General features: G+C 36.7%; 2 protein-coding genes across 2 annotated transcripts; both read right to left on the bottom strand.

Annotated features, from left to right (window-relative positions):
* Positions 1-206: 206 nt before the first annotated feature.
* vma21 (vacuolar ATPase assembly factor VMA21) lies at positions 207-1,950 on the bottom strand. The gene is made up of 3 exons (XM_051895231.1): positions 1,747-1,950; positions 1,424-1,533; positions 207-1,176 (listed from the first exon to the last, which is right to left on the bottom strand). Exons 1-3 carry the CDS (start codon positions 1,806-1,808, stop codon positions 1,034-1,036), a joined length of 315 nt encoding a protein of 104 aa, XP_051751191.1. The 5' UTR covers positions 1,809-1,950; the 3' UTR covers positions 207-1,033.
* A 1,797-nt stretch (positions 1,951-3,747) lies between these two features.
* mtnr1c (melatonin receptor 1C) lies at positions 3,748-24,129 on the bottom strand. Its single transcript, XM_051893898.1, has 2 exons — positions 23,463-24,129; positions 3,748-7,400 (listed from the first exon to the last, which is right to left on the bottom strand). Exons 1-2 carry the CDS (start codon positions 23,656-23,658, stop codon positions 6,511-6,513), a joined length of 1,086 nt encoding a protein of 361 aa, XP_051749858.1. The 5' UTR covers positions 23,659-24,129; the 3' UTR covers positions 3,748-6,510.
* Positions 24,130-24,976: the final 847 nt, after the last annotated feature.

Here is a 24,976-nt window from a genome sequence, read left to right as displayed (position 1 = left end):
CTAGCTTAGGCTGCTTCGCTTGTCAAACTTGATCACAGCGAATTTCTGCTTGATAAATGTGCAGAGCCTGAAACCTGTAGCTATCACTTCTTATATTCAAGACAGAACAGGACATGTTCAGTCATGTGAAATTATTATTTTGAGTATATAATAATGTAAGTGTGAGCACTTTTGTTTTCACAGATAACCATACAGGAGAAACAATAGAAGGGTTCAGGATTCAGTTTATTAAATGTTTATTCCCCTGTTATCATCAAATATTTATGTGATTCATTAATAGATATTACAGGCAATTCTGATTAATGCTGAGATAAAGAGTATTGATTTATTGGCTACTTTCTTGGCTACACTGATCCAAAATACAGAACACAGAACAAATTAACTCTTATCCCACTCAACATCTGTCATATTAAACAAAATTTATAAATTATAAAATGTTATATAATACTCTTTGGGCTTCAAGAGTGTGAAATTACAGCAAGAATTGAGAAAATGAGAGTTCCAAAGAACAGCTTTAATTGATAAATAAAACAACATGAAATGATCCTGGAATTTATTTTAACTTAATCACACAGACACACACTAGTTTTAACTCACCAACTGTCTACATGGTGTTTGTGTAAAAAAATAAAGGGAAGACACTGAAATCATGTAGAACAACAGCTTGAATCCAGTTCTGAATCAACAGATTTAATTTATTGGCTAGGCTGAAATGGGGCAGATAATGACACTGCATGAACAACGAACTTTCATGAGAACAGCTTGTCTTCTCTACCGTCTTGTATTATCCCTGCACAAAAACACAGATTACATTTAAAACCTTCTGACACAATCTCCAGCCAGACCAAAAGATGACCTCGACCATACCATGAGATGAAGAAGTAACCAGGCATCTTCTCTATGATAGGCTGATACATTCAGGAGAAAAGTAAACACACACACACAGATGGTGTCACTCCATTATGATATTCTGGTTCATGATGGAATAAGACATGTGTGCGTTTCCATCTCTCCCTGCTGCTTCCAGTTTAGGTTAATCCTGTTTTCCCTCTCTCCATTGGCGTGATCCTTCATTCCACGCAACATAAACAAAGAGTGCCAGAACCACGTGGACGGCAAGCACAGCAACGATGGCAGCATAGAAATAGCTGTCATTGCTGGAGTAACCCAGAGAGGCTGTGAAGAAAAGAACAGAAGGAGAAATTATGGTAAAAGCAAACCAGCAACTAAGGACTTAATAAAATGGCTTGTAGAGTAACATATAGATATTTAGCACTGGAACTTTGTGTGGACTGTCCAACAATATTCAGTACAACAGCAGTCTTTATGATAATAATAATAATATTAAGTATTATTATTAATATTATTATTTAAATAAATGGATAACAAAAAGTTAGCTTATCAGCCTCTAGAAGCAAAATACCTTCAAAGAGAAAAGACTTTGATGTGAAATACAGTCCGATGGGGAGAGTTATCATCAGAATGGTGAAAAACAATAGTGTCTTGAGCACAGAGACAAGAGAACCGTCATTCCTGAATGAATACAAGAGGAAGAAAGAGACAAGGAGAGATTAGACAAATTGAACTATTTTAAATGATTTGGAATCATCAAGTGCACTAATAACATTAATTATATCATATGTAAATGTTTATTTCATTTTAATATGTTAGTTTCGTGCCCTTAGTGATTGGTTTGAGGTCACGTGCAGTCTGAGCAGAATAAGCACATCATATGAAATATCTTACCCTCTGAAATCTGGCGCGGTTCCGGGAACGGAGCCGACATCTGTCTTGTCGTAATTTTGCATTGTGTATTTTTATACATGGACAAAAAAGAAACAAAAGGAGGAACTCAATCGCTCATAATTCTGTTCTGCGACATCTTGAATTATTTGCTCTTCCGGGTCTTTATCACATGATCTGGATTGTGATGACAGCAGTTGTGTGCGCTTTTGCGCATGTCCGCTAAGGGGCGCCGCAGTACTGTAAACACGAGTATACAGGATCTGAAGGCTACCTAGACGGGCAATCACGCACATTTTGTAAGACTTCGTTAGGAGGGCAGAGCTAAAATTGTTAAGAGTAAAATGTGCAGTTCTGTGTGTCCACAGGACCAGGACTGAAAAGCACTGATGAGCTCAGGTAGGATTTCATCCTCAGGAGGGGGGATGAATGAGAATCTGTAGACCATTGCCTAAATCGACACCACTAGCCTGTATTACTGTATTAAGTCAAAAGTTGTCTGCTGGAACTTAATTTGGTATTCTAAGTCAATGCAATTTTTTTAAAATGATATAATGATACCAGTCTTTCTGCAGTACAGTTCAAATCGGTACACGTTTAAGCTATTGTTTGACTATAACAGAAAATTGTCATCACCATTATTATTAACAAGGATGATCTCATTTCTCTCAGCAACTTCTAGAAAAAGTGCTAGAATTTTTTTTTTTAATCTAACATCTAATAGAGAAAACCGGTGCTAGTTGCCAAAAACTTTACTACATTATATATGATGATATCAGGCTTTAAGTTTGTAGGATAAAAATATTCTAATTTAAGTGATTTTTTCTAAACAATTATAATTTTAGAATTTTTTAACTTGAAACCAGCATAAAAACAATTCTGGAGAACATCAGCATTTGTGGACTTTTGACTTAAAAGTTCACCCAAAAATTACCCCATGATTTACTCACCTTCAAGCCATCCTAGGTGTATATGACTTTCTTCTTTCAGACAAACACAATCAGATTTATATTAAATAATGTCCTGCCTCTTCCAAGCTTTATAATGGCAGTGAATAGAGGATGAGATTTTGCCATCATGAGACGGTCGTCTGTCAGAAGCTAGTTATTTTAGTTTTTAAAGTTGTAAATATGGATATTTTTCTTACACAAATGCATTGCTTCACTTCAGAAGGCTTTTATTAGCCATGTGGATATCTTTTAGGATGGTTGCACTTTTTTGGGCATCAAAATCTCATCCTCTATTCACTGCCATTTCTTGGAAAAGCCAGGACATAATTTAATATAACTCCGATTGTATTCGTCTCAAAGAAGAAAGTCATATACGCCGATAGCTTGAGGGTGAGTAAATCATGGGTTCATTTTCATTTTTGGGTGAACCCTTTAAAACCTTACAGTTACTGAGATATGGGCATTGTGACAACTTCCCCATTATGACAACTAGCCCCTATTTAGAACTTATATTTAAAAAAAAAAAAAAAAAAGGCAAATAAAAAAATCCTATCCTGTAAGAAAATATGTATGAACAATAAAATTGATAATAAAAATAATAATTCATTTTACTTCACTGAGCTTAAAGAAAAAACACATTTATGTCTATGCCTTTTTATGTGTATGGTGGAAACGGCACTACTAGAGCATTGGAAATGTCTTTGTAATCTTTGTGGCTGGAGGATCTTTAGAAAAATTAGAACATTTCAACATAATAAACACAAACCAGCATTTGTATAATTGGACTTTTGACTCAAAACCTTATAGTTACTTAGATATAGCCAATATGAAAACTAGCCCTGGTCTCCCTTATATACAGTAACATAAAACATAAAATAAAAGCAAATATATATCAATAAAAATAAGCAAATAAAATTTGTTTGTTCAAAGACCTGCAAAACTCTTAGTACTGTATGCTTTTTTTTCCCACTGAGCTTGAAAACATATTTATGCCTCTTTATGTCTCTGGTGGATATGGCGCTGTCGTCAGGGTTAACGCTTCCAGATATTCTTTGAAAATTACTGCTCTGGAGAAGCTTGTGTCAGGTCATCATCAGCTGCCCCTTAGAGCCAGCGCTTTTAGTGTCTTGAGAAGTAATGAATGTCCCTCAAGGATAGGAGTGTGTGCAGAGAAAATGAAGTAATCGGGGTAGAGAAAGAGATTGACATATAATGTTCAGACAAATGGAGGTAAGATACAGCAACATAAGAAAGACAGGACTATAAAGAGAGACAGATGTAGTTTAGTTCTCAGCACCATTGCATGCAGACCACCTCAGATTGGAAATGTCCACTCTGATTGTAAGGAAATACAGAATATGATATATATCAAAAAGATTTCACTAAAATAATTCTTGTTGCAAAAGTAAAAACATACATCTCTATATACATTAATTACGGATGTATCATTTGTATGTTACTCTATCAGTCTTATTTTCCTTTATTATTACTGCAAAAAAAAAAAAAAAATCTTTACAGTCCGTAACTTGGAGGCACACTACTTGATATACAAAGCACCATATACAAAGAATTTACAAAGGAAACAGAGCATGAAAAAATATTTTCCAGTGTTGGTTGCCATGGTATCAGCCAATCTCTATAGGAACTGGAGAGATACTTGACAGTTTGCAGTAGTCTTATTTTCTCTGTTTTTTTTTTTTTTTTTAGCACAAGTTTGCTCAAACAAAAACATAAAAAGGCTGACAACCACTCTGTTAAGGAATGTTCATTCTACAAGGAATACCACACAGACTATCGTTGAGTAGATACGACGGGTACGACGGTGCTAAAGGCACACCTTAGTGAAAGTTTTTTTTCCTCCACTTTCTGTCACTTGATGTAGTTTTGGTTCCTTCCCACTGTCATGTTTGGCTAGCTCAATGGGTTTTAAAAAACAATAAATATTCAGTAATTTTATTGAATTAATGCACTGACACAATCAGATGAGAGCAAAGGCTTAATTGAGCTGGATATTGACGTTTTGCAACATTGACACTGTTATTGAACTGAATTGAGACTATTGTGTTCGGTAGAGTTGCTTATAGCTAAACTGAACTTGTTTCATAATTGATAAATAATTGATAATTGATAAACTTTGCAACACTGACACAGTTGAGCTGAAACAACATTGAACTGTTGAAACTGATTTTTGATTGATAATTACACTATTTTGTTTGTAGCGCGACTTTACAGCTGAAATTTAATTTGTTTCATGATGAGTTTTATAACATCAACACTGTGATTTTTTTTTTTTTTTCGTGACTTTTGTTTTAAAATCATATAAATGTGTGTGGTGGCTCACCAAAAGACCCCCTCATCTGATTGAATAGTGCTTATACAGTAAATGGCTGTAGAGATAATATTCTCACTTGAAATGGACTAGAGACTTAGACCCAGAAACAGCATTCGATTCAATTACTTAATACTTTTGGTAATACTTGTTCAAAATCACTTAAGCAAATTTTGTACCATATTCTTTAAAAAAATAAAAAAAATAAAAAAACATAAATGAATTCAATAAATATACTGTCATTAAAATTAGTTCATTTTAAAAATACAGAAAAATGGAATTAAATAAAGATTCTGAAAGCTTCTTACACAGGAGATATAATTTAATGTGGCTTTACAGTAACAAATAATATTTTATATGATTAACATCATAATATAAATATTATAGTTTTATTATAAATACAGTGATTATATCTAAGGTGGACACCCAACATAATAAATAATATTGAGCAATCTAAATCTAACCATGTCATGTCAACAAATGAAAAAGTCAGCCAGCTATTAATTATCAGTTCAATTATGGTAATGTACCTGAAGCCCCAGCAACAGGGGCGCTTTTTACCACAAATACCACACTTTTATATATTCTTCAGTTGAAAAAAACCAATCATTTAATTACTTTAAACAAAATTGAAAATCATTAACAAGATCTTTGTCTTGAAATATATTTCGAAATTTTATCGATTCTTATTTTCTATATAACCCTATAACATTTTAAAGGTGCCGTGTGTAAATTTTAGCGGTATCTAGCGGTGAGGTTTTGAACTGCAACCAACGGCAGCTCACTCCTCCTTTTTGCGTGATTTGAGAAGCTACGGTGGCCGTCAGGCGAACACAAGTCAAAGATGTCGTCTGAGACAGCAGAGTACATTAGCCAGCAAAGCAATGAGGTTTCTACTTACTTTTAACAAAGAACGGTCTCTGCTTCTTATAAACCAGACGACTACTACTACTTACTGCTTCTTTGTGCGTATTCAACGATGCAAGCTGCCTCTAAAAACACAAATGATTTAGAAGAACAACAACATAGTGAGTAAACACGCTCTGTAGAGTGTTTGTCCGTTTAGGGCTGCTGTAGAAACATGTCGGCGCAAAATGACGACTTGACATGGAGGGGGGACCCGCGGTGTATGAGATAGAAATGGCTCATTCTAAGGTAATAAAAACACAACGGTTCATTATGTAAGGTCTTTATACACCACTGAAAACATAGTTATGTATATTATATTGCATTTCTGTCAACAGATCCTCCCAAATTTTACACATTGCACCTTTAAAAACCTTAAATGTTAGATAAACTTAGTACAGAATTTACTGTGTTTCTGCCCGTGATCACATCAAGTATCACCCATTCCTGTGAACTGTGGATATTTAGAAAAGTGCTGTGGTAATTTTTGGTGTGCATTTGCAAATGCGCATTTACCCTGGTGCACCTTTAGGCCTGTTGTACCCTTATATTGTGGTTGTTAGGTAAATAGGGAGTGATCTACTAGAAAATAGTATGTGTTACTCCGCCCTTATACACGTTGGCCTCTTTCACATTGTTATTGGTTCCCGCCGGTGACTGTTTACTCTTTATACCTTCAGTGTTGTACCTGGAACTTTCAGTAAACAGTGCTCTTGGGGTGCAGAGAGCACGAAGAATCTGTTTGTACTCTTGCCTAAAGTTCTGGTTGAGCAACCCATAAACAACAGCATTCAGACAGCTGTTGAAATACGCCATAAAGTAGCTGGTAACAAACAACCACTCCGGGACATTCGGCGCCACTCTTGCAGGGTTAACCGCCACGGCGAGCCCAATGAAGTTCAGGGGCGCCCAGCACACAGCGAACAGCACGAACACCACAAACATCGTCAGGAAATTCCTCAGGTCAGCGGCTCTGACCTTTGGATTGGGCCGGACACGACCTTTGACCCTAATCACCAAAGTCCATATGCGCAGGTAGCAGAAAGAAACCACACCCAGCGGGACAAGGAAGTGGATCAGAACGACGCAGACTGTATAAGAAGAGCTTGCTGTCTGGGTGAACGTGCAGGAGAAGATGCGTGGGTCGTATTTTAGGGAACCCACAAGGAAGTTGGGCACTGTGGCCAGAGCGGTTAGCATCCAGGTAAGCAGCAGGTACAGACAGGTGTTCTGGCGTGAATAGAGTCGGTCGTAGCGGAGACTGTGACAAATGTAGCAGTAGCGGTTGATGGCGATAGCCGTGATGTTGAAGACCGACCCAATCACACTCAGTCCCATTACAAACCCACTCAGCTGGCAGTGCAGGGAGCCCATTGTCCAGCCATTATGGAAGATAGCGATCAGAGCCAAGGGGTAGGGGTACAGTGCCACCACCAGGTCAGCAACAGAAAGACTCACTACAAAGATGTTACCTATGAGAAAGAGAGTGACATATTTAAATTGTATTAAAATATTTACATATTTAAATATTTTCAAATATATTTAACTATCTAATTGAATTAAACCATATTACAATTACTCATGACAACTGGGCAACTCAACAGCAAACTACATTTAAAAAAGGGATAAAAATCCCATACTTAAAGGGTAGTTCACCAAAAATGAAAAAAAAAATAAAATATATATATAAAATATATATATATATGATAATTTGAAAGCCAGTGGACCCCACATGGACATGGACTGATTTTCATTGTATGAGGAAAAAAAAAAAAACCCCACTGAGACATGGAACAACGACATGAGGGTGTTTAAATGACAGAATTTTAATTTTTGAGTAAACTATCCCTTTAATGCACATAAATACATATCATATATGAATACCTATAGGGGGTATTCAAACTGTTCACTATATTGAGTGTTGCTAGCCATTCCCCCTTGACTGTACGTACCTATATGTATCATGAGGTGGATCACATGAGCTCCACTCTCTTTGGTAGTCATATTATGTCATTGTACATTTGCATAGAGTTGAACTCTGCTCAACTTTGTTGCATTGCCAACGGTCTCTGTTGCTCATGTCACCTCAAATCACCAACTCTCATTGAAAATGAATGACTTCCGGTTGCTTTGTCACAGCAAATCGCTGTCAGTGTGAATGCCCTTCAGGGGACCACAAGGACTGCTGTTCACAGGATGCCTTTGCCTGTTACCATATGAGGGACAATGAGTAAATGTGCCTCTTTGTCTCTATCCCTAAACCATTACTCAAAATAATATTACCTCTTTTTTTTCTTCTTTTTTTTTAATCCTTCTAAATTTTATTTATTTTGTTACTTGCTTATATAACTTTGCGTTTCTCTGGGGATCGCAAAACTTTTGTGAGCAAACACAAAAGCATTGAAATATATTAATTTAAAATATATATTTTGTTTTAAAAACAAAATAATTACATTTTAATTTTTTAATTAAAAGTTAAGCAGCAAATGAGTTGCCAATAAAGAAAGACAGAAAAAAGTATTTGAATTTCAGAAAAAAGAAAGAATAAGAGTAAAAAAAAGCCTCTTGCACTGACTTTTCTTCCTCTGTGATATCAGCAAATACAGAATAGAGCATCTCTAAGAGTATATGTGTGTTTGAAAAGAGTATGTATGTGAAAGCTAGACGGAGAGTGTCAGAACTGTGTGTAGACTGACAGAATACAGACACCAGTATGTAATTTATAACTCGATTAGTGAGGTGCTGGAATAATTATTATCCCTGCAGAGTAACATTAAGTCTCCTCATACTATTCTGGTGAGAGAGGACACTGGCACAGTTGACGCTGGCCCACCCACGCATTTTAGTTTTCATTTAATGTTGTTTAACGTAGTTGAATATAAACATTTACTGTGATACACTGTGAGACACTGACTGCTTTTCTGCTGTCTTACTTTTCTGGTGTGTGTATCCCGATGATCTGAGCTTGGGGTGTGTGTGGACCCATTATCGGCCTGGAGTTCTGCTCTCGCTTGGCTATCGCTGAATGACATTTGCGACTTATAGTACTGTGATTTTCAAGAATTCTACTGGATTGGATATCAGAATGCTGTTTTCTTTTTCTATATTTGTAACCCTTGTCTACATTGTAATTTGGTTTTGTGGAATACAGGAATCAAGGCTCTGGAACGGTACTTATTTTCTGAACTTCTTCACTGAATCATCATTTGTCTGGTAGCATTTTTATTCAAGAAGCTTGTGCTCATTTCAACTTTTGCGTCAGCCAAGATACTTACATCGTGGCTCTTGTCAGGAGTAGGCCTACATGCTTTGTGTGCCGGTTTAAATGTTCTTTGCTCCTATTCCAGGTGCTCAGGACCCTCTACTCCCCTTGGTATCTGCACATCTAATTTATGCTATCCTCAGATGTCTTCGGATAAGCGCAACAAGAATGTAACCTCCAAAATCAGTCTCATTTAGTTGAATGTGCATTCAATGAACAAGAAAGTGGCGTTCCTCTATGATATCATTCTGGATAAGAAACTTGACTTTCTCTGCCTCTGTGAGACATGGCATCATCCAAATGACTGTTTAAATACTATCTCACTGATTGTTTCTAGTATGTACTGTATGTTTGGGGAAAAATAAATTCAAACCAACACTGGTACAGCAGGGTGTCCTGCAGGGGTCTGTGTTAGGGCCCATTTTGTTTAACTTCTAAAATCAGTCTCACTCAGTTGAATGTGCGTTCAATGAACAAGAAAGCGGCGTTCCTATATGATATCATTTTGAATTAGAGACTTGACTTTCTCTGCCTCTGTGAGACATGGCATCATCCAAAGGATTGTTTAAATACTATCTCACTGATTGTTTTCATCCAAAGGATTGTTTAAATACTATCTCACTGATTGTTTTCAGTATGCATGTTTGGGGAAAAATAAATCCAAACCAACACTGGTACAGCAGGGTGTCCCGCAGGGGTCTGTATTAGGGCCTATTCAGTTTAGCATGTATATGTTATCTCTTGGAGAGATCATTTGAAAGTTTGGTTTTAGGTTTCATTGTTAGGCTAGTGATACACAGATTTATGTCAGTACGCACCCTGACCTGAACTCTATAATTACATTTCTAACATATTGTTCGGATGAAATATAAACGTGTCGTGGATGAAGAAAACTTTCTTAAACTCAATGACTCAAAATCTGAAATTCTACAACTCTGCATAAACTTAATTTCAATTTGTTAACTGATGCCAGTTCAGTATCTCCATCGTTTCAAGCGTGCAATATTGGTATTATTTTTGATGCACAGTAGACATTTGATGCCCATATTAAAATGGTCTCGAAAAACTGCTTTCTTCCACCTTAGAAATATTGCCAAACTTAGACCTTCTCTATCCTTGCCCGATGCGGAAAGGCTTGTTTACGCAATTATTACATCTAGGCTCGATTATTGCAATGCACTTTAATCTGGTCTTCCTGATAAATCCATTAAGAAACTGCAATATATATTTAGAATTCAGCTGCCCGGCCCCCGGGTACTGACTTATACAACTGTTCACCAGTATAGAAAAAGATAAACACTCTATAGATAAAAATGCCTCACTGCCAGACCTCGTCTGGCTATCTTTAAAAGAGGAGTAATTCAGCCTCATGTTCCATATCAAAAACAAAATGGTCAGACATCCAACTTCTCTTAAATGACCTCATTGTGTCTTTGCAAAAATGCATTTCTTACTGAGTTGCCCCCATGAACCCATTTACAAATCTTTTGCTGAATTCAAATGGTGCTCATTTCCACAGTTTCAATTATTCTTTGGCTCTTCGCAGCACTGATCAGGTCACACTTGTTTTGCTTGCAATTTTCCATTCATGAACTCTCATTGACTGTTTCCCTCCATCACACTCTGTCTCCATCTTGAACCAAAGGAGCTGAAAAGATTACGTGCCAGGAAAACTGAACATGTTTGACAACTCATGAAGGTCGCATTCATGAGTGAAACAGATTCAAACAGACTGATATCACCTAAGATGTCCACTTATGCAAAGTATTAAGAAGTGATCAGACTGGGCCACACTCTATTTAGGGTAAAAAAAACAAACAAAAAAAACATACTCGCCGATAAAACAAAATGCACATATTTAGGTCACTGCTCTGTCTCTTACAAAAGCTGGAATAAAAAATTATGCCTCCTACCCATTTGACCTACCTCCTTGGAGGTCAGTGATACCATAAATGTGCCAGAAACAAAACCCTGCTTGTCATATGATAATTTTCTACTTGAGTTTGAAAAACACTTTCATAGCCTGCTCTGTCTGTAACAAACAGCAGATTGTCACGTAAAACTTCCTTTTTCCCAACTAGTAGAGAAACAAGATACATTTACAGATTATGTCTGCCTGGTGAGCACAATCACACACAAACTACAAATCGGATTTTAGACAGCCCTAAATCTGCACCTTTCTCACCATGTCACCTTTAGCATCAGAAATGATTTATCCGACCATTTCTTTTAAATCTATAGTGGCATTTTGAGTAGTGTCTCAGCCTGCCAACATTTGTCAACTCAAAGCCACAGCTGACAGGAAGTGTGCTTTGAAAAGATCACCATCTCCCGCCATCAGTCTAGGACGATTCCAATAACCTGAAGCATCACACACAGGATGACAAACAGGGCTACTTAAGCTCTCTGTGCTGAAATTATCTACACTATTCATGGGAACGTGTGCAGAAATCATAATCATTAAATATCTGTATTTCTGATGTGTATGATGATTGATCTTGCATAAAAATATCAATTCTATTTGTGTTAAACTTTATTTATTTAATTAACTGAAGATGTGTCATAAGCTCTGACATGGAAAAAATTAACCATGTTAGTAAACACACTGTAAAAAATGCTTTATGTAACCTTAAAATGTTACATTTATTTAAAAAATTGGAGGTTAAACCAGAGATCTCATAATTAACAGTTTATTGATTGTTAAAGGGTTAGTTCACCCAAAAATGAAAATAATGTCATTTATTACTCACCCTCGTGCCGTTTCACACCTGTAAGACCTTCATTGATCTTCGGAACACAAATTAAGATATTTTTGTTGAAATCCGATGGCTCAGTGAGGCCTCCATAGCCAGCAATGACATTTCCTCTCTCAAGATCCATTAATGTACTAAAAACATATTTAAATGAGTTCATTTGAGTACAGTGGTTCAATATTAATATTATAAAGCAACGAGAATATTTTTGGTGCACCAAAAAAACAAAATAACGACTTACATAGTGATGGCCGATTTCAAAACACTGCTTCAGGAAGTTTCGGAGCGTTATGAATCAGCGTGTCGAATCATGATTCTTTATAATATTAATATTGAACCACTGTACTCACATGAACTGATTTAAATATATGTTTTTAGTACATTAATGGATCTTGAGAGAGGAAATGTCATTGCTGGCTATGGAGGCCTCACTGAGCCATCGGATTTCAACAAAAATATCTTAATTTGTGTTCCGAAGATCAACGAAGGTCTTACGGGTGTGGAACGCCATGAGGGTGACAGAATAAATGACATTATTTTCATTTTTGGGTGAACTAACCCTTTAATATGATGGCTTTTAAATAAAATGTTTATTATAAATATAATGTAAATATATATAATGTTATACTCAGAAATCACAATAACTCTGATTCACTAATCGTGATTATGCACGTGTTTGTGCATAAAATAATTTTCATGCAGAAATCATAATTCATCAGTTTCATTCTAACTTAAACTACATACTGTATGTAAAAACAAAAAATGCATAACATAAAATAATTTTCTGTCAATTTTTTTTAATATATATATATTATTAGAAATTAATTAACAGGGAGTGACTCTATTTCTTAAAGTAGCCTAGTAATTTTTTGAGACGCAATGAATAAAATGATAACGAAAAGACAAAATGGAGCCTTAGTCATATGAACAGCAGGCAAATAAATGGTGAGAAGCACAATCTTGTGTATTCTAGGCCTCTATAAAAATATTTAATTTTGATTTCACTGTTTTTTAGAATAGCAACACCTTTCTTTACTTAAGGATCATAGGAATACTGTCAAGCAAAAGATAGCATGAGTGAGCACATAGATTAGGGATGTTTTATGCAAATTACTTACTGCAGCCGCAAGCCCCTTACTTCATTTAGAATAATGCAGATTTATTGTTAGGACTAACTTATTAAAATTTAGCTTGAGAACTTTTTATCCGCACATAAATATGCAAATTACATTATTGTGAATTGTAGTTAAAGGGATAGTTCACCCAAAAATGAAAATTCTGCCATCATTTATTTACTCACCCTTGAGTTCTTCCAAACCTGTTTACATTTCTTTGTTCTGCTGAACACAAAGGAAGATATTTTGAAGAATGTTTTAGATCTGGGGCACCACTGACTACCATAGTAGGAAAAATAATACTATGGAAGTGAATGGTGCACCAGATCTGTTTGGTTATTAACATTCTTCATAATATCTTCCTTTGTGTACAGCAGAACAAAGAAATTTAAACAGTCTTGAAAGAACTTGAGGGTGAGTAAATGATGGCAGAATTTTCATTTTTGGGTGAACTATCCCTTTAAATTACAATCAGAAGTATTATTGCTAGAATTAAAATCAGCGATACTGAGCTTGATAATACTTTATCAGATCAAAAAGAAAATGCTAACTCCTTTCTCTTTCTCTTTACTTTTACTAGGAATCCTTATTATAGGTTAAGTTCTGCTTAAAATCAAATGTAAGCTTTTTGTAAGCAATTGGACATATTATCAAGGTACAATTCCCTCAAGGTTGCAATGTCTATTTAGCGGAAACACATTTTCAGTTGGGCGCTCAAATGCCCGAGTGGTCTGATTCTGTCCTGCAGCTCATCACTGAGATCAAAGCAGAATCCTCAAACTAAGCTTAATTCGGACCTCAAACTTGATAAAGCAGTTTTCTTCTTCTCTGGAAATAGATCCTCTGGCAACAGAGTCAAAATGGTCAGGGAATTGCACACAGGTCACTGCGGGTTCTTTGCACTGACATTTACAGTGACATTTATATGGAGAGTCAGTGCTGTTGGCAGCGGACAAAGACGTCATTTCTGAGCGGGAAAGTATTTCGGACATAAACTAAAAAGGAATATCTTGCTTTTTTTGAGTTAAAGGGGTGGTTGATTATGATTTCACTTTAACTTTAGTTAGTGTGTAATGTTGCTGTTTGAACATAAACAACATCTGCAAAGTTACAACGCTCAAACTTCAATGCAAAGGGAGATATTTTCTTTTACAGAAATCGCTTTTTAAGGACTACAACAAACGGCTGGTAGGGACTACAATGAGCTTCTTCCTGGGTTAGTGACATCACTAACCCTAAAATTTACATAAACCCTGCCCCCGAGAACACGCAACAAAGGGGGCAAGGGTTGGGCTGCTTTAGAGAAGAGGAAGAGATGTTGTAGTAGAGTGTTGTTGCCATGCTGTCATTTTACGCCGGACTGCTTCACAAACAAGGCTCAATTCAACGCTGGATTTGCACAAAAAAGATTAACATGACGGCACATGCTAGTCGATGAGTTGAAACAACTCCACAGCAACTACATAAATTTATCCACTACTCATTCAGAAACGTCCAGTTTCATTCTAAAAGTTGTAACTTCTTCCTGAATCTCTCCATCAGTGTCTGACTCTGGTGTAAACAATGTAAGGCTGAACACCATTACTGAGAATCCTCATTTTGGCTGTGTGAGATTCTCCAGCTTTGTTGTTGTTAAGCAACCGAAGCGCAAGCTGTTAAAGCTCCACCCTCTTCTGGAAAGGGGGCCGGGAGCAGCAGCTCATTTGCATTTAAAGGGACACACACAAAAACAGCGTGTTTTTGCTCACACCCAAATAGGGGCAAATTTGACAAGCTATAATAAATGATCTGTTGGGTATTTTGAGCTGAAACTTCACAAACACATTTTGGGGAAACTAGAGACTTATATTACATCTTGTGAAAGGGGCATTATAGGTCCTGTGAAGCCCTTCCTTCCAAAAAGCACAATACGCTCTGATTGGTCAGCTGGTACAGTGAGTAGTGATTGGTTAACCGCTTTGAGTGTGTTTCAGAAATGTAATGCCCCTTATTATAACAGTGATATTCAACACACTTCTAACACAACTCACAACTCAACCAGGCTCAACTCGCCCATTTTTTTTTTTTTTTTTTTTTTTGCTTTGGGCAGGATTTATTTAAACGAGAAATACTGTGACATGTACGTTCCTGGAAGAAAACACAAGATTACAATTGAGGCTTTTCAGGGGTTTCAGAAACAGCACTTGCTGATAGAGAACAACTCTCTTTGGAGTGGACTTTGTGCTTTGTAAATTTGCAGAGCTTTTTCATGCTTAAACAGCAACATCACACACTAAAGAAAGTTGAAAGTGTAAAAAAATCATATAGGACCTCTTAAGGACATAAAAGATGTAATGTATCATTTAAATACAAAGAATCATTTTTACATTGTTTTGCTCTGGGTACCTTTATAGGTTGAGGTTCAGATGGCTAGAGTTGCAGTCGGACGCTTAATATCAGCATGAACCTACACTGCTGTCAGAGGATCAAAGTCACATGGCCCATGGTCAGATATAAAACATTTAGGGAGCTGTATTTCAACATCTAATAACACCACAGTTCATGAGAGATACGGTGTGAATACTGAACCTTTCCTTTATCACTATCCTCCAGCTTGAATGCAGATGGGTCTACTCTTGTTTTTATTCCTCATCAAAATTGAGGGACATAAAGACAGTGTAATAATGACAAGCTTATTTTATAGAAGCTCATATATCATTTTTGGGAGAGAGAGAAAGATCCGGAAAGCGAGAGAGAGAGAACAGGATTTATTTTGTCTGTGGTTCAGATCAGGACAGTTCCTGGGTAGGAAGGACTGCCTGGGGATCACTATAAATCCACATGATTATCCTGAACAGAACGCTTTAATTGGTTTTCTTTCTCACAATTTCTCAAGACAAAGTCTACACAAGGACATATGATCTACAACCCTGAGCTGCATGTGTAAATAAGTCACATGGAGGACACATGGGAGATCTCAGCATAAAGCCTTACACTTCTTGTGTTCCTCAATCTCAACATTAAAAAAATGGATTAAGTTTCTTAATATGGTGTTACTGGGCATGATTCATCAGTGCACTACGTTTGTCATCTTTCATCGAAATATAATTCCTAACCGTAGGTATAAAAAAAAAATATTATTACTGAATTTGAAATAGCATAGGCTCCTACTCTTACTATTTCTGTCATATCTTCAGGCTATTTGGCAGAAATACATATATAAGAAGGAAATATGAGTGCTGAATGCCAGAACTGACCAATCAGAATCAAGTATTACAGAGAGCCATGTAATAAGTGCGTTTAGCCTAATAAATACAACGGATAGAGGTAGATGTCTCTTTTTACTCAATTAAAGAAAATACAAAATTATACAAATTAAAATGTACACATGCTATTTTGGTATTGATAAAGAGGGTACAAAGTCTATCTTGTAAACAGTTTTTGCCAGTGTTAAAGAATAGTGAAATAACACAGAAGCAACAGTGTCCTGTTCACACACAGACAAGACAAGCAGATGGAGTCATGAACAGATGCTTCGCCAGCTCAGGAGATCAAACTGACACCTTCTTACCATAATGGCACCTCCACATTGTTTAATGCATGGTCAAATTATAAGACTGAGAAAGAATCCATTGAAACAAATGCAAAAGATATAGTTTTTCCTCCAGCTGGATACAATATTGACACCTAGCAGCAGGCGGTGAGATGATTTTATAGGCAGTCATCACAATGCTGAGCTAGAACAGCTCTGATGAGTTTCTGCAGCGCAAAACTGGAAAAAAAAGACCGTGGCAAACAAAAGACAAGGAAGACTCTGAAGGGAGAGGGTTACCTGAAGATGGATGCACATGAAAGGTTATTTTCTAGGCAAGCGTCTTGTCAAAAATATCCAAATTCATTCTCCAACTTCTCGCTGTTGAAAACAGCAGATAAACTAAAATCTAGTTGGAGAAAAGACATGTTTTGAGGTGTCAGCATGTTCTGAGTTCCATCTGTAGACGTTTGGGCTTTAGAAATGCATACAGTGCAGTCTTCCTGCATTGCTGAGGAAGACCAAAATAGATTACATATCTTTGTTGTAATTTATGGCTTCATTAACTTTTTTTTTTTACTTTCAAAATTATATATTTTGAGAGTGTTATCTGCTGTGGACACCATGCATTTTGAGTTGTGATGTAAGCCAACAACAATTTGTAAGTTATCAAGAAATAGGCCATTTTAAAACCAATAGCAACAAATGTTATGAATTTATAAAATAACAAACTATAATATAATATATTGTGATCTCTCTTAGAAAATATCACAGACCACATCATTACCTGAGGTGTTTGATGGACTGAAACCAGGCTGAATGTGCTTATGCAACCTCACCCCCTATGCAACCTTTTTTTTTTCTTTGCAGCCATAGGGTTTGCCAGATTTTTGGTTATCCAAAGAACCCTTCAGTTAATAGTTTAAAAAAAAAAAAAAAAAAAAAATTCTTAGTGTGAAGAACATTTTAATAATCTTAAGAAAGTTTTTACACTATAGAGAATCTTCTGTGAATTGGAAAGGTTCCATGGATGTTAAAGGTTTCTCATGGAACCACAGATGCCAATAAGGAACCTTTATTTTTAAGAGTATATATATATATATATAAGTGTGGTTCAATAGTTAGAGATTAATGTCAGAGAGAGATGGAAGATTCAGAAAGCCAAAAGATTGGATTTTAACTTTTTCTAAATCTGTAAAGGGAAAGAAAATAAATCTGCAGTTCGCAGATGACTTACAGAGGAGACAATTAAAATGCAATTACCTGTTACTTTCCCACAGTACCTCTCTGAGCCAGTTTGAGGTTATCAGTGAGGATGAGCTGGCTGATCTGGCTGCGTCTGTGCTGTCATAAATGTATTTAATAGATAGTCTGGCTCAGCTAGTCTGGAGCGTCTGTGCTGGAATTAGCTGAAATTGAAATGCATTTTGCAGGCTTATTTTAATACACAGATCAGACAGTTTATTATAACTCTGCACACCTCATCTTTATCTCTCGTTCAGATGCCCAGGATTATATGTGTGGAACATTAAAATCTGCCATCTATCATCTGCTAAATTATTGGATTATAAAGCTCATGAGATACTGGTGGTGAAATACCACCAGCCCCCTGCAACACAGCTCCGAACACACACACACACATACCGCACCTTAGGTACATAAGCACTAGGGGTACGTAAACACACAGACCCATATTCCTCCCTACATCTCAGTATCATAAAAATAACTGAGTGGAAGCGCTGTGAGAGAAAGAGGAAAGAGATGAGAGAGATGTTGAGGAGAAGTAAAGGGTAATGGCTTACAAGTTACCCACATGAATTCTCAGATTCATTTTCTCAGATTTTAAAATAACAATATCATGTTGCTCGTTATTTACACCAGTATAATTCAAACAAATAAAAAAATAAATCTTTATTTAAATATACTTCAAATAAATCAGAAAAAAGACATGTAAAAGAATGTTACACTGTATGTAATTAGTTTCTTTATATTATGAGTAAATCAATATGTAATGCATTGCATTTTTAGAATACTTCCCAAAAGAAAGGAGGTTGTCTGGGGCACAAATATATGTACTTGGTAAGTATTTGAAGAAGTGTGTTTGTAAGTGTTTATGCGTATGCATGAAAAAGAAAGAGATGGACTATTTCCCCCTTCATTTCCATAAGTACTTAATGCTGAATTATTCCTGTATGCCAGCCAGTCATATAAAACTGCCAAGCTCCCTTTTGGGAGCTCTGCCAAAAGACAGATCAAACCCACTCCAGCTATCTAAACATCTTCATACTGCGATATGCAAATTATCATGTTTACTCTTTTATTGTTAAAAATGTAGTAGTAGTGAGGTATTCTATTGGCTGTTGAACTTGTCTGACAGGGAGATTGCTGTGACAGTAAGTACAGCAGGTCAGACGGTTGTGCCTGAGGCCGCAGCTTAAGCAAAAAAACATCTCCAATGCCATCAAAGACTTTCAGAATCATTGTAATACTCCATCTCAACACTTCTCCATCTGCACACATGCATTCCAGCCTAATTCATAAGCATTCATGTCAGAAATGACCATATAAGAGCATTAACATGCCTCAGTGTGAACTAGAGACACATTCAATTACGCTGATGCTTGGTGTGTGTGTGTGTCTGCTTATTATGTGAGGGAATAGTGCAGTGAGAGACCACACATTCTGACTAACACTAATTTTTTTCTGGAGAAGTACAAAAGGTGCTGCCCAGATGCTAAGTGGTTGCCATAGTGTTGCTATTCAGTTGCTAAGGTGTTATCTTCAACAAGCTGCACAAATTGAGGTATAAATCATGTTTATAGCAAATTAGCACACCTGAACCAGCTAATTAAGGTGTACAGGATTACTTGAAAATTACAGGCAGGTGTGCTGGAGCAGGTTGGAGTGGAGTCTGTGGAAGGTATCCCTGTAAGAGCAGAGTTGGCTACCCCTGACTCAGAGTTAGGTTGAATTCAAAAGAATAGAATAGATACACCGCCAATGCCAACCTTCCATCACTGTCTGTGTGCATTGCTACACTGAAAGAAGTTCATTGCCTCTTCTCTGAAAGCCATCTGTTCATCATCAGCCCTGAGTGTGTGCCAATGCCAAACACCGCTGCAATTTCAGGTGAGGCGTAATGGACGAACTGCAGTGTGCTGGTGCCGCTAATGGAGACACTGTAATGCAGCAGTGAAATTTTTCCAAGAGTGAACATTTAAATGCCCTATACTCAAACCGGTAGCAGTAGTGTGTGTGTGTGTGAGTGTGTGCGCGTTTTTGTGATTTATGAGGACACAAATTTGTATAATGACGTGGGTATTACACTGGTATTATGACATTTCATGAGTCCTCATATTTAAAATAGCTTAAAAAACATACTAAACAATGTTTTATTAAAAATGTAAAAATGCAGAATGTTTTCTGTGATGGGTAGGTTTAGGAGTAGGGGTAGCGTAGGGGGATAGAATGTACAGTTTGTACAGTATAAAAACCATTACGCCTATGGGATGTCCTCACTTAGATAGCAAAACAAACCTGTGTTTGTGTGTGTGTGTGTGTTTACACCTCCAATCAAAACTTTGCAGTCAGTAAGATTTATATTTTGTTATTTGAAAGAAATTAATGCTTTTTATTCAGAAAGGATGCATTATTCAAATGTGACAGTAAAGACCTACACTGTGACAAATTATTTCTATTTCAAATAAATGATGTCTTTGGAGCTTTCTATTCATCAAAGAATCCTGAAAATCACAGTTTCCACAAAAAATATTAATTACAATAGAAAACAGTTCTTTTAAATTGTAATAATATTTCACAATTGTTTTATGTATATTTTTTGATAAAAAAAAAAAAAAAATACAACTTTGGTGAGCATATAGAGACTTTTTTTCAAAAACATTACATTTTACAAATCCCAAACGGCAATGTGCTTGTGTTTATATGTATACTGGATTTATAGTGGGGTTTAGGTGATTTAGACAGGTTGGGATGCTTGACTTTGGCAGATCTAATTTGTGCAAGAATCTCCTGAACAGTGTGAGGGAACGCCAACTGATGCTGGACATTAAGAAGCTATCAATCAGCACTCTAGTCTAAAGATGGGCCAGAAGACGGGGGTAAGAAAGTATTGATTAAACCCAACTCAGGCTGCCAGAACCTGCACAGCCCCATAACCAAACCCGACGGCTGTAGAAATAGCCTGAACTGAGAGGAAACAAAAAGCAAAAAGAAAAAGAGGAATGCGGGTTTCAGATGCCTTGTGCCAAAATTCTAAGTAATATATCACATATATATTGATATATTAGTCCTTAAAGGCTTATATTCCTTCTTACTGAAGATTTGACTAAACTTGTATTTATTGGGTTATAATATAAACATATTATTTAATATAAATATAAAAATGTATGCATGACATTTTAAAAAAAAATGCTGATTTATAGATTTTATAGATAGAGAAAACATTTATAGATCAGAACATATATAATACTACGTGGTAATTTGTGCCAATTACCATGATTCATTTTATGGTTAAATGAATTGCATTTTTTTCTCAGTGCATTCATTTGTCACATTGGTACATAATGAATTTACAACAAAATTATTATCAGTCTGTGACCAATTTGTCCTTGAACAAAATGTATAATACTATAACTGCCAATTACCATTATTCAATTTATGGGTAAATTAACAGATTTTTTTTCAGCGCATTCAATTGTCATTCTGAAGAACAACATAAAATACTATTAACAATATGCAATGCTTAAAATAGAATTACATGAGCACAACTGCCCATCCACCATTGGTTAAAATGCTTACTAGGAATAAATTTCACCACCAACAACATTTTCATCGGCAAACACAAAAATCGTGCCTTAGCTGTGACACAGTGAGCAGCGCAAATGCCCACAACACAAGATCCTGCGTAATGTCATGATCTCACTGTCTCAGTCCCCAATGGTTTCCTGTCTCTCTCCACTTGTCCTGTGCTTAAAGGCACTAAAAGACCATAAATAGAATTAAAAAAAAGAAAGCACTAAAATTGATTGCGTGCCTCTCTTTTCTGCAGCATTCCCATCAACACACACAGGATTCTGATGCTACAGAGTTCTCCAGAACCTAACATTCCACATTCAAGTTCCCTATAACAGCCTCACTGACACATCCTGAACATTGAGATGGACTCAGCGCAGTATGTGTGGATCATGCGTGTAGTGTGTGCATGTGTGTTTGGAGCGAAGCGTCTGGTGTTCGTCCATGTCCCTCAAGACATCCGGTAATGCTGGATCTCCATTCTTTATGCAAACATGCAGGGATTCACATCTGCAAAAGCAGCTCATGGCTCAGGGCAGGCTGGGAGTGGGAAAGAACCGCAAGATCTGAGGCAGATTTTGACATGCTGCCTTAACAGTTAGGAGAAGCTGCAGAGATCGGAACGGACTGATGACAGGAATATACAAAGAGAACAACACTATCTGGAGCATGCTTTCCTCATTATAACTGATGTGCATCTCATAATTCCCATTTTGTGGACCCCAACATGGATAATTAACTACTGTTTTCAAATCATTAGGCTATAAATTCTCTTCTCCAAGAGCACTTTATACACGTGTAAACATTACACTGTGGTCTGATGATGGCACTTCAGCTCTGATGGAATGGATCACAGATCTCTTCTGTTTCTGTCTGCCCTGCTGAGATTATGGTCATTCTCATACCAACAGCCTAGTACAGCCTAATCATGTGAAATAACTCCGAACTTATATCAGTGAAATCAATAGATACATATACCCCTCACAGACAGAGAGGCACTCGCTCTCACCTGTATAAGATTACATGCAAAGAAAGAAGGAAATCAGATAATGTAGCAAGCAACAGGTCCTGTAACAGATAAACAAAGAGGTCTGAAAGTCTGAGAACACATTGACATTCTGAGATACAAAATCTAATTGGCAAAAATTAGAAGGAATTAGAAAGATTATGAACTACTTTAAGTCAAATAATCAAATTTGGGACATTGTCCATGTGAACTAGGAACTAGAATTTTCCACCACTGAAACACAAGATGCTCTCTGGAATATTTTTAAATCATGCTGGTTAACATGGATCATCAGGTTTTTCCAAATTCATTGCACCTTTCATTTCAACTTTTCACTCAAATTGTTAGTATAATGCTGAACATATAATTTGCAATAAAATCTATTAACTTAGATAAAGAATTTTTACTAGAGATTTCAGACTTTTGGACACCTCTGTATGTGTGAGCGGTTGTAAGACTGTGTGTGCACTTTATTTTCTTGCAGCCCTAAAAAAGTCTCACATATCTAGTAATTGTCTCTTCAACACAGCCTGCAGTATAAAATGATGCCCTGTAAAATAAGTTGTTTGCTGACGTGCTTCTGTTGAAGCGATCATACCTTGGGCTACATTACCCTGACACTTCTTGAAAAGTTATTGTGCAATTTAACATCTTATATTTTGTTTTGTTGCACAACACAAAAAAGACGGCCATGTTTTGCTGGGTCTCTTATGTAAGTCTGGGGAAAAGGTGCATCAAAACAGGGCACACAGACAAAATCATGTTAAATATGATATGTGCCTATACTATGACTAATGTGTTGCCTGTTTCCAATAGTTCAATTAACAAACTCTATCAACTGAAAAAGATTTGATCCATGCCAAACTGACACCAACAGCTGAGAACAACACCAGCCAACATGAAAAGCCAACCCTGCTTTAACTTACTATAAGTATATAGATGTATGCTATACACAAACTCTGCACTTTCTGTAATTTCTCATCAAAAAACTATTCTCATCTATAAAAGCTCCACAAATGATGTGTGATATTTGCCTAAAATTACAGTTTATGTATCTCCCCCTAGATCTTCACACCTGCATTCCTCAGTTTCTTGTTCCTGTACACGGACAGGATGACCAGTAGATTTCCAACGATATCAGCCACGGTGGTGAAGATCAGCACGCCGGCGAGGGTGGCCGCTACCCCGGGAGACGTGTTCCTGGCGGGGAGGCAGTTGTTTCCCCGGGATAAACTATCCAAACAGCTCAAGTTCGCCTTCATCATCGTCATTCTTAGGGACCGGTGTAATGCCACAATAAAGTTTTTCCTTTGAGCCACTCTTCAAGGGAAAAAAACAAAGTTGGCAAGAACAGGTATCCTCGTACACGTTTCCGAAAATACAGCCAATCCATTCCACTTATAAAATGTCACTGAGCACTTAAGAATCTAATGCAATGTAAAAGCCGTTTTCAACTTCCCTCGCACGATAGGCTATATCACCAAAGAATCCCTGTGAATTTCCCATTAGCTCCCATTAAATTCAAATGCATGTTTGGTCGTCGGTGCATTGTCAGTCCCATGCACAGTTATCTGGATTGTCACCTCGGATCACAGTGACACACACACACACACACACACACTCCGGGCTGTTGCTCAGACGCCACACACATCACAGCACAGACATCAGCGGCAGTCTGCGTCGCATCCCCGGCGCCCGGAGCCTCTCAGTTTCTAGCTGTCTCCAGCGCACGGTCAGCTGTTCAGCGCCAATCTGAGCAGCGATTAGCGTAACGAGTTGTGGATTCAATCCAGACCACCACCTCTGCGAACCGTTAATACAGAGTGTGGAGGTTTTTAAATAGGGGATTTTAACGTAATATTATAATTATGTATATTAAATAAATATATTATATATTTTACAATGTTAAAGTAACCAGAAAAGTTAGATTACAATTAGTCACAGTGCATATTTCCATCTGGGGCTAAACACTAACGAAGCGAACTAAAGTGGCGTTGGTTTGAAGAAGTAACCATAGCAACAGTATGCCGTTCAAGCGCTTTCAGTTCGGATGTATATCATACATCGAAATGTAGGCTACTGCCTTAACTGAGCACTTTATATGTTTTCTTATTAGGCTACAATTAAAAATAAAATGTTTAAAAAGAGGTTGTTTAAAAACACAAGTTTTGGATAGCAAGACATACTGCGCCCACAAAAACAGATATTTCAAATTTAATTAACTTGTTTATTTTCGCATTTTATTCAATTGTTGAGATAATTTGGCAAAATAATAAGAGTGTGGAGCTGTTTAAAGTCACCATAATCAAAACTGAGAAATTCTTTGTTTATGGAATATTGCTGTCTTTATTATAAATTATTTATAGGCTATCATCGTTATTTTTTTAATTCACGTTCCCTCACATGCCACTTGTCACTTATATGAGATTGCAGCCAACCATTCAATCAATTACAGATAGACAAAATCATGTGCCGCCCTTCCAGAAGCTGTTTTACTCAGATATACGTCACAATGGGGAGAAAAGATATTTCAATTTTGTTTCATGCTGACTTTAAGCCAAAATATTAGGCTGTATTTTAATGTGATGT

The sequence above is a fragment of the Ctenopharyngodon idella genome, chromosome 5, assembly GCF_019924925.1.
Source record: "Ctenopharyngodon idella isolate HZGC_01 chromosome 5, HZGC01, whole genome shotgun sequence".
NCBI lineage: Eukaryota > Metazoa > Chordata > Actinopteri > Cypriniformes > Xenocyprididae > Ctenopharyngodon > Ctenopharyngodon idella.
This window is presented reverse-complemented; position numbering and strand designations above follow the sequence as displayed.

Bases quoted from the DNA above. Each gene is read 5' to 3' on its own strand.
- vma21 (XM_051895231.1), bottom strand. From the start codon at position 1,808: ATGCAAAATTACGACAAGACAGATGTCGGCTCCGTTCCCGGAACCGCG. The intron at 1,534-1,746 runs GTAAGATATTTC...GTATTCATTCAG, and splicing joins ACCGCGCCAGATTTCAGAGG to GAATGACGGTTCTCTTGTCT. The intron at 1,177-1,423 runs GTATTTTGCTTC...TTTTCTTCACAG, and splicing joins AAAGTCTTTTCTCTTTGAAG to CCTCTCTGGGTTACTCCAGC.
- mtnr1c (XM_051893898.1), bottom strand. From the start codon at position 23,658: ATGACGATGATGAAGGCGAACTTGAGCTGTTTGGATAGTTTATCCCGG. The intron at 7,401-23,462 runs GTGTGAAGATCT...TCTTTCTCATAG, and splicing joins CAAGAAACTGAGGAATGCAG to GTAACATCTTTGTAGTGAGT.